Below are 12,311 nucleotides of genomic sequence, written 5' to 3'. Positions count from 1 at the left end.
AAAACTGTTGCGCTGTTTAGATCAAAGATGGCTCAGCGGGTAGATGCACTCCTCAGTACAATATTAAGCACTCACAGGCCAGGAAGGTCCTAGGTTCAAACCCTGAGCTGTGCTGAATTAGCTGATCTCGTGAGGGGTAATGGTGGTGGCGGTGGGGAAAGAGAATCTTCCTCCGTGTCCTCCATTCCAGTGGCGGGGGGGCGACAGAATCAATTGGGGTTCTCTCGGCAGCTCGCTATCCGGTGAACCCTGCTGGGACATGCAGCAATATGGATGTTGGATGATTCCTAAACCCAGCTCCACTGGGATGTACTCTGCAGTTAAATAGTCTGTTGACACTTAAACCAGCCAGGTTCAGACATAAAGGTTGGTCACTTGGTAAACTACAGAGGGCAGCAAGCATTGGTGGAACCATATCCCAGAAAGAGTCGGTGCCTTCAGGAGAGTAGGGAACCTGGAAGCAAAACATCGCCAAAAAAAAATCCCATAAAGTTGTGACATAGGGCTGCTCTTTTGAGATTATGGCTATGGCTATATGTGACCTTGTACAATGTGTAAAAGCATTCCATTCTCCAGCACTGATATTCATTAACCAGCAACAGAATTCACCAAAAAAAATTAAGGAATGGGACTAAAATGGCATTCATTTGAGTGCTCAACTAAGTTACAATTTGCTTGAGGAAGGATCCATATAGCCTGATTAAACAAATATGCACAAAATTGGCATTCCATAAATTCTGCAGCGAAATTATATACAAGTCGCAGACTGAGAGGTGCAGAATAACTGTAAAACACCCATCATGGGTTTCAAGAATTGACTCAACAAGGCTGGTAGTGCAACTCACTAATGTGCCAACATGGTACATTTCGGAAACATTCCACTCCAAACAGCAAATTCTTACTATCTGCCTTTTTAAAAAAAAATTCACAGGATGTGGACGTCGCTGGCAAGGCCAGCATTTATTGCCGGTCCCTAGTTGCCCTGAGAAGGCAGTGGAGACCCTTTTTCTTGAATGACTGGTAACGGTTTTGATACAACTGAGTGGCTTGCTAGGCCACTTCAGAGGGCAGTTATGAGTCAACCACCTTGGTGTAGGACTGGAGTCACATGTAGGCCAGACCAGGTAAGAGGGCAGGATTCCTTCCCTAACCATCTCTGAGGGAAGGTATTAATCAGGCTACAGATATTTCCTCAGTGGGTTTGAGGAAGGAGAATCAAGACAAGATACTCTGCGTCAAACAAAGAGCAGAATCGGTAGAATACTTGCAGCAGATTAACATTCTCCTGTTCTCATGGCTGGGGTGAGCAAGGGGATGAAAATAAAGATTTTAACAAAATAAGCAAACTAGTATTGAGGGCCAGTGATGCAGCAGCATATCTATGGAGTAAATGAAAGTCCTTGAGCTGCATTCATGAGGTGATGGTGTATGTGCCTTGAAAGTAAGAGTCACATGAGTTATGAGAAGTTGTGAGAATGTTTGAACCCAATATTTTATGCGGCAGGTGCATACTTTGCCAGCTACAGGATCTAATGAGCATGGATCAAAATGTTATTTATCTTTTTTGTCAAGGGTTTGCCTACAATACATACTGTGACTGGCTTCAATGCACTAACTACCCTTGATGTGTTCTTTTGTAACCAGCAGTTTCTTCAACAAAGTATTTTTTTTAAATACAATTTAATAGAATAGTATATTAAGAAAAAAAACAGTAAAGGAGAAGAAAAAGGGAACAAATGAGAATTGAGAGTCAATAAACAAAGGTCACTTCAGAAGACATTTAGTATTTCATACCTCTTCTTAGCTTCTTCATACTGCCAACTAAGTCGAACTTTATCTGCTAGTTTGGACCTTCCGCCGCATGAAAACTGTAAAAAGGAAATGCTAAATTTATTAAGAGCAAACGTTAGTAAATCTAAGCTCTCAGTTTGCATTGAAAGTGGGGACTTGATCTTCTGAGCAGATTTAGTTGAAAGTGCACTATTTTTAAACATACAACAAAAGTTCAAGTCAACAACATATGTAACTGGTCACAAGAAGGTACTTGTTTTACATTAATGCCACTGTCTTCAACAGTCAAACTTGGGAGTGCACATTTTGTTTTATATATATATAAGCAAGATGAAGAACATTTTTTGTAATTGTTTGCTCCCTTCCTAAACCAGCACCAGGACATGGAGAAGGTAACCAAACCATATTCCCCAAGGAAGGAGTAAATCCACAAATAAACAGCCTTGAAAGGATTGATTTTCAGCTTATTCATAGGCTGCATATAGTCGAGCAACTTTGCTAATCATTCCCTCCTGGCATGAAATGGTTTCCTTTTGGATTCTAAGAAATAGGAAACTGAAATACTCAAATTAAGAAGATGCATAGGATGAACCTATATCCATAATAATTAAAAGGTTTTGCATGTAACATGTAACCATTACACCAAAATTTCCTTCACAAAGTTTTCATGGGAGCAATTACAATGTTCATTGGCTCAAGTATTATACGGATTAAAAAAATTATCAAATCACTATTTGATAATTGAATTATGCTAATTAGCTTGCATTGATTAAACTGGTAGGAAAAAGCTACAAATCAGCAAACAGCACAGAACCAACCAACCAACCAAATCACTCCAGGAGCTACCAATCAGCAACTAGCATTATCTTTTTTTCCAAATGTAAGTCCAACTTCTGATGAGGTTTTCAAAACAAATCGAATTGGTCCAAAAAATGCAGTCATGTTGGTTTCTAAGCCAACACACATCTATAAATAAAGCTTAGGACAAATATTCTACTACCACTACTGTTAAATTCCCATCCATCAAGTCAACAGGGATGATGGGGCCGAATTAATTCACTCCATTGTTGTTGGTTCTGAACTAGCCTGGCCACTTCAGTCATCTGTATCCCTTTTCGTGGCAAGTCACTCTTGACATTGACTATCCAGTGCTTCCTTGGTCTTCCTCAGCTTCTTGTTCCATGTACCTCTGTATAATAATAGGGCCATGAAAGGTATTCTAGCTGTTTCCATTCTTGAAACCTGCCCAACCATTGTAGTCGTCTTTCTCTGATCTTCTGTAGAAGTTTTATTTCTTGACCTATCATACTTGATTCTTTGTATCCTGGATACTCCCAGTATTCCTCTCAACTAACTCATCTCTGCTGTTAGTACCTTTTTCTCATCAAACTTATCTCATGTACCAACACTCAGATCTGTATAATTGGGGATAACCATCACTTCATTAACTCTAACCTCATTTTTACCAAAATATCTTTAGCCTTCTATATCCTGCTTTATCTTCCAAAAGCAGCAGAAGCAAGTCCAATCCTTCTTTTGATGTCTTCTTCACAACTCCAATTCTCTGACACTAATCCACCAAGTTATACAAATTTTTCCACCTGTTCAAGTGCATCCCCTCCAACTGTAATGTGTATATCTACATGATGCTTCCCAAATGATGCGACCGTTGTCTTCTTTATGTCAATCTGTAATCCAAATATTCTGCTCTCCACGTACACCTTATCAGTTAGTCTCTGCTATTCTGTTTTGGATGTTGCTGTAAGGTCAATGTTATCAGTAAATCTGAGATTTTTAAAAATCTTTTTAATTCATTACTGTTTCCAATACTGGATGAAATAAATCAGTCGCACTCTAACTGTCGATCCAAACCATCCATTTCCTATCCACTCTAACATTGCTCAGGGACTCGTTATAGATGTTTTCTAACAGTCTGACAAGTTTCTCAGGAACACCATACATCCTCAAGACATGTCATATCCCTTCTTGCCCTACACTCTCAAGACCTTTCAAGGCCTACTTAAGATCTATGAAGTTGTTGTAACAATGGATGATGTGTTCTAGAAATTTCACTGAAATCTGCCTTATGACAAACAGTTTATCTATCATACTTCACCCTGATCTAAAACCAGCTTGTTCTTCATGCAGTACCACTACTATCTTTTAATTTTCCTCTGCACTGTCTTAGTAAACACTTTAAAAAGTATTTTAAAACAAATATATTATTATATCATTCACACCAACATAATTAAACAGCCACAAAGTTGCCTTCAAGGTGTTTTCATTTCCCTTGATAGGCTTACCCATGTCTCAAGGGCCTAGCACTAGGGTTGCACTGCTTGCTTGCAGGCTCAACTATTCACTTGCATTTTGGTCACCATTATTCCACTTAACGATCCTATAACACAGGTACAGCTTGGGGGCCCGATGTTCCTGTTCTGTGTTCATTCCGCAGTCACATTTTACTTTTCATTGAAAGGCAATTTTGCCTTCTCCAGTTCTTTGGCTGGTTTTTGTCCAGCAGAGTTGTATTCTTCTTCAAACTGAGCATGTGCAATTTGGGGCCTTATGATCCAGAGAAGCCAACGGGCCCTATTTTCTATTAGGCCCTATTTGTGCCAGATTCTCCAGTTGCATAACTGTTTAGACAGGTTTTTTTTGCTGGTATTATATATTATTTGTATAGAATAGAATTTGTATTTGCTGCAATTATATGTGCACATATTAGGGATAGCAATATATATGCACACATGAACAGGTTTAAGAGAAAATACAGAAGATTAGAAAATATTATGCTACAGGGTAAATTAACTGATCCCACGCCCCCAGCAGAGAACCTCGCTCAAAGACGGCAGGAGTGCCAATTCTCTGAACCACACACTCTTTGTGCATGGCTGCCTGATTGGAGAGTGGGATCGGTGAAAACGCACGTTTCATATACACCAATTCTTATACGCAGTATATTTATGCATTTTTAAAAATAACAATCCAACACCCAACTCTCTCCAGTCCTCCCAATCTCAGTCCCCTACAAATCCTCCCAGCCCTGGTTCACCTGAGCTCCTCAGCCCTAACCTTAGATGCTCCCATATCGCACAGCCCCTCAAATTCTTCCATATTGTAATCCATCCAACTATTCCCATATTCCAAACCTCGTCCCCCACTATAACATCATAACTAGAACTTACCATGAGATGTGGATGTCACTGGCAAGGCGGGCATTTTTTGCCCATCCCTAGTTGCACTGAGAAGATGGTGGTGGGTTTTCTCCTTGAACCACTGAACAGTTCGATACAACTGGGTGACTAGCTAGGTCACTCCAGAGGGCAGGTAAAAGTCAACCACATTGGTGTGAGGCTAGAGTCACATATAGGCCAGACCTGATAAAGACGGCAGGTTTCCTTCCCTAAAGGACATCAGTGAACCAGTTGGGCCTTTACAACTTTTACTGACACCAGCTTTTTATTTCCACATTTTTTAAAACTAGATTCAAATTCTCCAAACTACCACAGTGGGATTTGAACGCACATTCTCCGGATTATTAATCCAGGCTTCATGGATTACTGAGCCAGTAACATAATAACTGCACTACCGTTCCCAGTCCCTCCAGACTTTCCAATTGTAACAGTCATTTTACTGCAAAGTGGATTATCCCAGAAAGGAGAATGTGAAGTAATTTTAACATGGAACCCTGCTATTGTCAGAGCAAGCTTTTTAATGATTTATCTGCCAGCTAATTGAAAATGACAACATAGGTCTACTTTATCTTGTGGCTAATAAAAAAAAATGCTGATTGTTAATTTTGTTTTCTTGAAGCGCACAAGCAGCACGGATTCTGCAAGCGCAGTCTGAAATCACAATGTAAGTTAGCCAAAGGGTTTATAAATAGGTCTCAGCATTTCAAAACATACCTCTCCGATGATGTCAGTCTGTGAACCTGCTTCACAGTACTGCTGCGATAAACACTCAGAGGCCAACCCTGCATTCGTTTGGAGGTCCTGCAGGGAGTTCTCAATGCAACAGCTATTCCTGAACTCGTCTGTTAGCCTAGCAAGGCTCTGAAAAGTGGGACAAAAGAAACACTGAGATTCTAATTCAGCTCAGGCATGCTGAGTAGCAAAGTTACTGGAACAGAAGAATCATTCTAGTTTCATGTTTGTTATAATTTTATCAATTTACAGAGCAATTTCAATCATTTTACTTAAGAGTGTTGTGTACCAAATCTCTGCACAGTCTTAAATATCAGAAGGGTAGATAGCTATGCACTTATTAATACTGGTCAGTTGCTTTATTTTATGCATCAGTACTGGTAGTTAGCAGTTAGAACAGCCATTTTGTGTCAAACTCCCCCACTGTGGCGGCAGGACTCAAAATGGAGGACGTGGGCAGATAAAGAGCCCAAACTGGCAAAGTGACAATTGTCAGCAGATTGCTGTTTTGGAAAAAGAAATCTCCCAGAGCAAAAAAAAGTAAAGGGAATACCTACCAACATTCCCCACTAAACTCTGCTGAAGATTCCTTTGTAACAATCATTAATAAATAGATGATTATCCCTTTGATTACTTGAGTTTTCCAAAATCCAGTCATGCGGATGACAATCACTGCCCCAGTTGTGTCATAATTCCTGGGAGTCCCTCTAACGAATGCAGCCAACAGGGTTTACAGGTTAATTTCACGTAGAATCATAGAATTATACAGCGCAGAAGGAGGCCAATCGGCCCATCATGCCTGTACCTTTCCAAGTATCTATCAAATTCCCTTTTGAAAGTTACTATTGAATCTGCTTTCACCACCCTGTCAGGTAGTGTATTCCAGATCATAACAACTCGCTGCATAATATGATTTTTTTCCCATCTCCCCTCTGGTTCCTTTACCAATTATCTTAAATCTGTGTCCTCTGGTTACCGACCTACCAGTGGAAACAGTGTGTAATACAGGAACATTGGAACAGGAGCAGGCCATTCAGCCCCTCGAGCTCATTCCGCCAATCAATTAGATCATGGCTGATCTGTACCTTAACACCATTTACCCGCCTTTGATCCATAACCCGTGATACCCTTACCCAACAAAAATGTGTTGATTTCAGTCTTGAAAATTTCAATTGTCCCAGCATCTACAGCCTTTTGAGGGAGAGAGTTCCAGATTTCTACTATCCTTTGTGTGAAAGAGTGCTTCCTGATTTCACCCCTGAACGGCCGAGCTCTAATTTTATGATTATGTGCCCTGGTTCCGGATTACCCCACCAGAGGAAATAGTTTCTCTGTATCTACCCCATCGAACACTTTTATCACTTTAAATCCTCAACTGGATCACCCCTCAACCTTCTATGCTCAAGGGAATACTAGCCAAATTTATGCAATCGGTGTCATGTAACACATAGTTGCAGCTCGCTAGAAATTCAATCAATATTATGAGTGTAGTTAAAAATGACTCGCATGTTCCTTTTAAGTACCCCAATAATTTCATCCATCTTCCAATCTCCCGCTCCCTGCCTTGTTCTTCATTTTTCCTTTCGTCAATCAGCACTTTTGTCCTCAGCTCCTGATCACACCAGAAGTCAATCTATCCTCTCAGATGGTAGAGTGCAGAATCTTATTATTGTCACACCAACACTTTAATTGGATCAGGTGGTAAATGCACCTTGTGCCACCAAGGAAAAACAGTCAATCACAGGCTCAGGATCCTCCAGTATTTGCCTGGGGGAGGGGGACTGGGGTGTGTGTGTGTGTGTGTGTCCTTTTCTCCTCCAATAATACACACTGGTATGGGTGGAATTCACCTGCTTTATTAATCTAGCCAGGGGGTGAGGGGGAAATGTAAAGAAACCAAGAGGTAGAGATAGGGGAGACATTATCTCAAATCCAATGTTTGCAACTAAGCAATTAAAATTATACAAAATCCCAAGTGCAATTAACGGAAAATGAGGCAGTAGTCTGTCCAATCGAGTGGTTGATCTCAAGCCAGATTCAAAGCATTCTGCCAGTAAATCTCTGACCCTAGAGCCAGAATCACCATGACTGCAGACCTTCTCTCCAAAAAGAAAATAGCCAGTACATGGTTTTATTCCTTTCAAATTTAAACAGGAAACAGAGCACATTGTCATTGCAATTGTACCAAACTAGAGCATTATGGAGGTGGGGAGCAATGAGAGGGAAGTAGTACTTTACTGAGTACTGTTTTTGGACTATATGCAGTAAAGACCTACTTTCTGATGTAGGCAGGAAGCCAGGGTGCAAGTCATGCCCTCGGTTACTTCTCTCGCTCTCAGATCCAAGACTGACCTGCCCTTCAACTGCAGTCAAAGTTTATGCATGGTTACTTTATAAATACGAATGCTTGGTCAGTGACTTCAGTCTGATTTCAAAGATTTGTTAATCATAAACTCACCTGTAACTAAGTGTGGTTAAAATTAAGATATTCATTTCAACCTAAAACCTTTCAATGACAACACAAAACATGTATAAGTTTGCCGCTTACAGAGGTTTGCAGAATTTAATCTCGAAGGATGCCAACTGGACTTGCTTATCCATCATCAAATGGAAATGAGCTATGTTTACCTTCATCAATATGTGTGAAAATACATTTTACCGTAATAATGTGCTAATGGACACATTGATTCCTGGGCTGAGAGGATTGTCCTATGAGGAGAGGTTGAGTAGGATGGGCCTATATTCTCTGGAGTTTAGAAGAATGAGAGGTGATCTCTTTGAAACATATATGATTCGAAGGGGGCTTGACAGGGGACATGCTGAGAGGTTGGTTTCCCCTGGCTGGAGAGTCTAGAACTGGAGGGTATAGTCTCAGGATAAGGGGTCGGCCATTTAAGACTGAGACGAGGAGGAATTTCTTCACTCAGAGGGTTGTGAATCTTTGGAATTCTCTACCCCAGAGGGCTGTGGATGCTGAGTCGTAGAGTATATTCAAGGCTGAGATGGGTAGATTTTTGCACCCTAGGGGAAACAGGGGATATGGGGATCGAGCAGGAAAGTGGAGTTGTGGTCAAAGATCAGCCATGATCTGATTGAATGGCGGAACAGGCTCAAGGGGCCGTATGGCCTACTCCTGCTCCTATTTTTTATGTTCTTATGTTCTAATATTTATGTTAAGAAAAGCAACAAAATTTACCAATATGTAACTCCCTAATAGACAACTTGATAACTCCATGCATTAGAGTGCTGGGCTGCCAACGTGAGGCAACAAGGGCGGTCTATTAGCGAAATCTGTCTGATTCAACCGTTCAAGCTTCTTTGCTTCGTATTTTTAGATAATTCATTGGACAAAATGCCATACAGAAGCCAAGTATTCCCACTGGGGTGGGCAGATTATTGAGCGCTATTAACAGTCATAAGAAGAACACAGCGCAGACTGCCCCTTCCTCCCAGAAGGACAGTGTATGGTGGCAAGCAGCTTTTGATAAAAGGCATGGGAGAGAAATAGGTATAGTAAAATTTGAAAACTCCTTGACCAGCAGTAAAGTCATGAACCCAACTTTCTGCAGGAAAGTGCTTTTGTTAAGAAGCTGAGGGCTCCCGCTATGGTTAATTGGCACGCAGTGTTAAACCAAGCAATTCCCAGGGACCCCGAAGTCTGATTCCCAGACAGCACTGAGCCGTCCAATCTCAGCCAGGAAAGCAGCAGGTGGACACCAGGTGAGACTAGGATCAGGTTCGGCTGGGATGGTAGGAGACTCGCCATCACGAGCCAGGTTGATACATGAAGACTGAACAGGTGGGTGAGGTACCAGGGAACTACTGGTGCCCATGGACACCTACCCACGCAAGGGTCTGCAAGTGCAGGAAAGGAAGAGATAAAATTGGGGGAGCGAAATAAGTTGCATTTATAAATTTAGCGCAGTCTCTCAACTAGATTGGATTAGTAGTCAGACTCTCCTTTCTGCAAACTATAGCTGTGTGGATGTATGAGAACAAAGTCCTGAGCTAGGATTAAAAGTCGAACCAGGCTCCTTACAGCTACGGGAAAGGAAAGAGCAAAACCTTCTTAATGCTAATTCCTTTCCTTCTGTAGGAACCAACAACAGACACGGATTTGAGCCAGAACAAAACAAACAGGTAAAGCTATGCTCTTCAGTCAACACTTGAGGAGAGGCCCAAGTTGGCTAAAAGCAATACTGGTGACTGGGGGGAACCTCGAGTTAAACTATTTATGGGAATATGGTGCGATTGGTTTTAATTACCTCACAAGTTAAATTCTACCTCTACGGTAATGCATGCAACAGAATTAGCAACAGGTACTTATGATACTTTGACTCAGTCCAGCATTGGCTATTTGCCAAAGTTCTGTAATGATTTAAATGCATAATTTTTGAATACTTTACTCCATTTCTCTAGGTATTTTGTGTCCAATTTAAGATCATACAACCGGTCTTTGAGTGAAAGTTGGGTAATGAAATATTGGCTGGCAACAGTACTCTAACCAGCCAATAGGAAACATAGGTGAGCAACCTCCCTGAAGTTTCCTTCTCTTGAAGGCAGGTGGGATAATTCCGCAATCCCACTTTCCCCGAAGGAGGGCTGAGCTTGCAGAGAATGCTGTTTGGCGACTGTTGTCGCCCTAATTCTCCAATCCATACTCCAAAAAATGCAACCCCCTGCTAGGGGCATGGAGCTAACCCATGTGTCTCATCTCTTCTTAGTGTCAAAGTCCTACTACTCCCAAAAAAATGCATTAGTGCTACTGCAACTTTTTATTTGAAATATTGAACCAATATGAGCACTTTTTTTAAAAAAATGATTCATTCTCAGGATGTGGGTGACGCTGGCAAGGTCGGCATTTATTGCCCATCCCTAGTTATCCTGAAAAGGTGGTGGTGGGCCTTCTTCTTGGTTTTATACAACTAAGTGGCTTGCTCGGTCACTTCAGAGGGCAGTTAAGTGCCAACTCCTATGGCATTGGATTCAAGTTACATATAGGCCAGACCGGGTAAGAATGGAATGTTTCCTTCCCTCAACGACATTAGTGAACCAGTTGGGTTTTCACAACAATCGACAGCTTCATGTTGACCTTTACTGATACCAGCTTTATATTTCTAGATTTTTAAAAAATAGAATTCAAATTCTCAAATGGCCGCGGTGGGATTTGAACTCATGTTCTCTGGATTATTAGCCTGGGCCTCTGGATTACTAGGATAACTTTGCTATGGCACAAAGAGAAAAGTAATGTCTTACCTGAATAAGGTCCTGCCTTTCCTTCTCTCCTGAAGTAATTGCCTTCTTGATGGTTCTCAGCTCATTCATTATTTCCTGTGCTTCATCCAGTTTATAGTTGGTTTGACTCTCGGACATTTTACGGTCAATCCTGAACCAAAAGAAAGAATGAAATGCTTCAACGATGTGTTTTATTTTTCTACCCTTACTGTGTCAGCACTTTCTTTGACTGGTAGGAGGAATTTGCAGGTCATAGTAATAAAATCCCTGATTGAGATTCGAGCTTATTTTGAAAAACTGTTACAACCAGTGAATTAACAGGTTTACCGACAGTTAGTAAATTAGAGCTAAACAATATTACTGCATTGTTATTTTTGTACTACTCACTTTTAAGATATTGATGGTATTGGGAACAAATGAACTCTTGTGTTGTCCAGCATTGTTGCACTGCATTTGATATATATTGAGTTAGGGGTCAACAAGTTAAACTCAACCGCAACATGGGTGTTCGCACAGGGACAAAGATGCAATCTGTAGACGTGCCTCAATTTATGGAAACGGTTTGATATAGGCTCATTTATGAGGTTTGAACAAGGACTGAGGAGCCCAAAATAATCCAGTTCCTCAAAGTAAATCAATTTCACAAAAATCACACATTTAACTCCTTAAGGCTGAAGCGGTTATGACAGACTGCACTGACTGGAGAAAGGACCAAAATAAATAACACTCGAGCACAGTGCAAGTGAAAAGATCAATCAAGACAAGTTTAATTATGCAAAGTTCTGATATTTGGATTAGATCTCATCATCTCTTGAGGCAAATCAACAGAAAGATTGGGGGTAATTTTAACCGCCCAAGATGGGCGGGAGAGGGGCTGGTGGGGGGGCGGGGGGAGGTGGTTAACAATTCAAAAATGGGAAACCCAACCGCAATCCGTCCAGTTTTAACGGAGCCGGGTTGGGGGCAGGAGACAAACCTGCAGCTCCAGAGGCGGGTCCCTAATTTAAATATTTTAATGAGGCTGTGTGCCTCAGATTTTAGCTGTGTTTCAAATTTAATGGCTACAGGCTGGGTTTCCCAGGGCTCGGGAAACCGGGCAGCTCAAGGGAGGCAAGAACGGCCAGATCCAACAGCTAAGTGTCTTTCCAGCACTGCTTGTGGGCCATGCGGAGCAGGAGTGCTTCCCCCCGGCCCACCAGGCTTACCCACTCACGATATATCCACCACCCACCCCTGGCTGATCTCTCCCGCCCCCCACCCCCCGATCTCTCCAGCCGCCACCGATCTATCCACGGCACCCCCCCCTCCCCCGAACCACGATATCTCCCTCCCTCCCTCCTCTCCACTCCGCTCCGC

At 41.7% G+C, this 12,311-nt stretch overlaps 1 protein-coding gene across 1 annotated transcript in view; it reads right to left on the bottom strand.

Moving 5' to 3' along the window:
• wwc3 (WWC family member 3) overlaps positions 1–12,311 on the bottom strand; it is a 227,917-nt gene that overhangs the window by 59,049 nt on the left and 156,557 nt on the right. Inside the window, exons 6-8 of the mRNA XM_067992638.1 lie at positions 10,977–11,106; positions 5,703–5,849; positions 1,795–1,868 (exon numbers count right to left, since the gene is read on the bottom strand). Coding sequence (XP_067848739.1) covers positions 1,795–1,868; positions 5,703–5,849; positions 10,977–11,106 — 351 coding nt within the window. The remainder of the gene's footprint in view (positions 1–1,794; positions 1,869–5,702; positions 5,850–10,976; positions 11,107–12,311) is intronic.

The sequence above is a fragment of the Heptranchias perlo genome, chromosome 11, assembly GCF_035084215.1.
Source record: "Heptranchias perlo isolate sHepPer1 chromosome 11, sHepPer1.hap1, whole genome shotgun sequence".
In the NCBI taxonomy this organism is placed as follows: domain Eukaryota; kingdom Metazoa; phylum Chordata; class Chondrichthyes; order Hexanchiformes; family Hexanchidae; genus Heptranchias; species Heptranchias perlo.
Note: the sequence above shows the minus strand (reverse complement) of the source record. Positions and strands in the feature narration are given on the sequence as shown.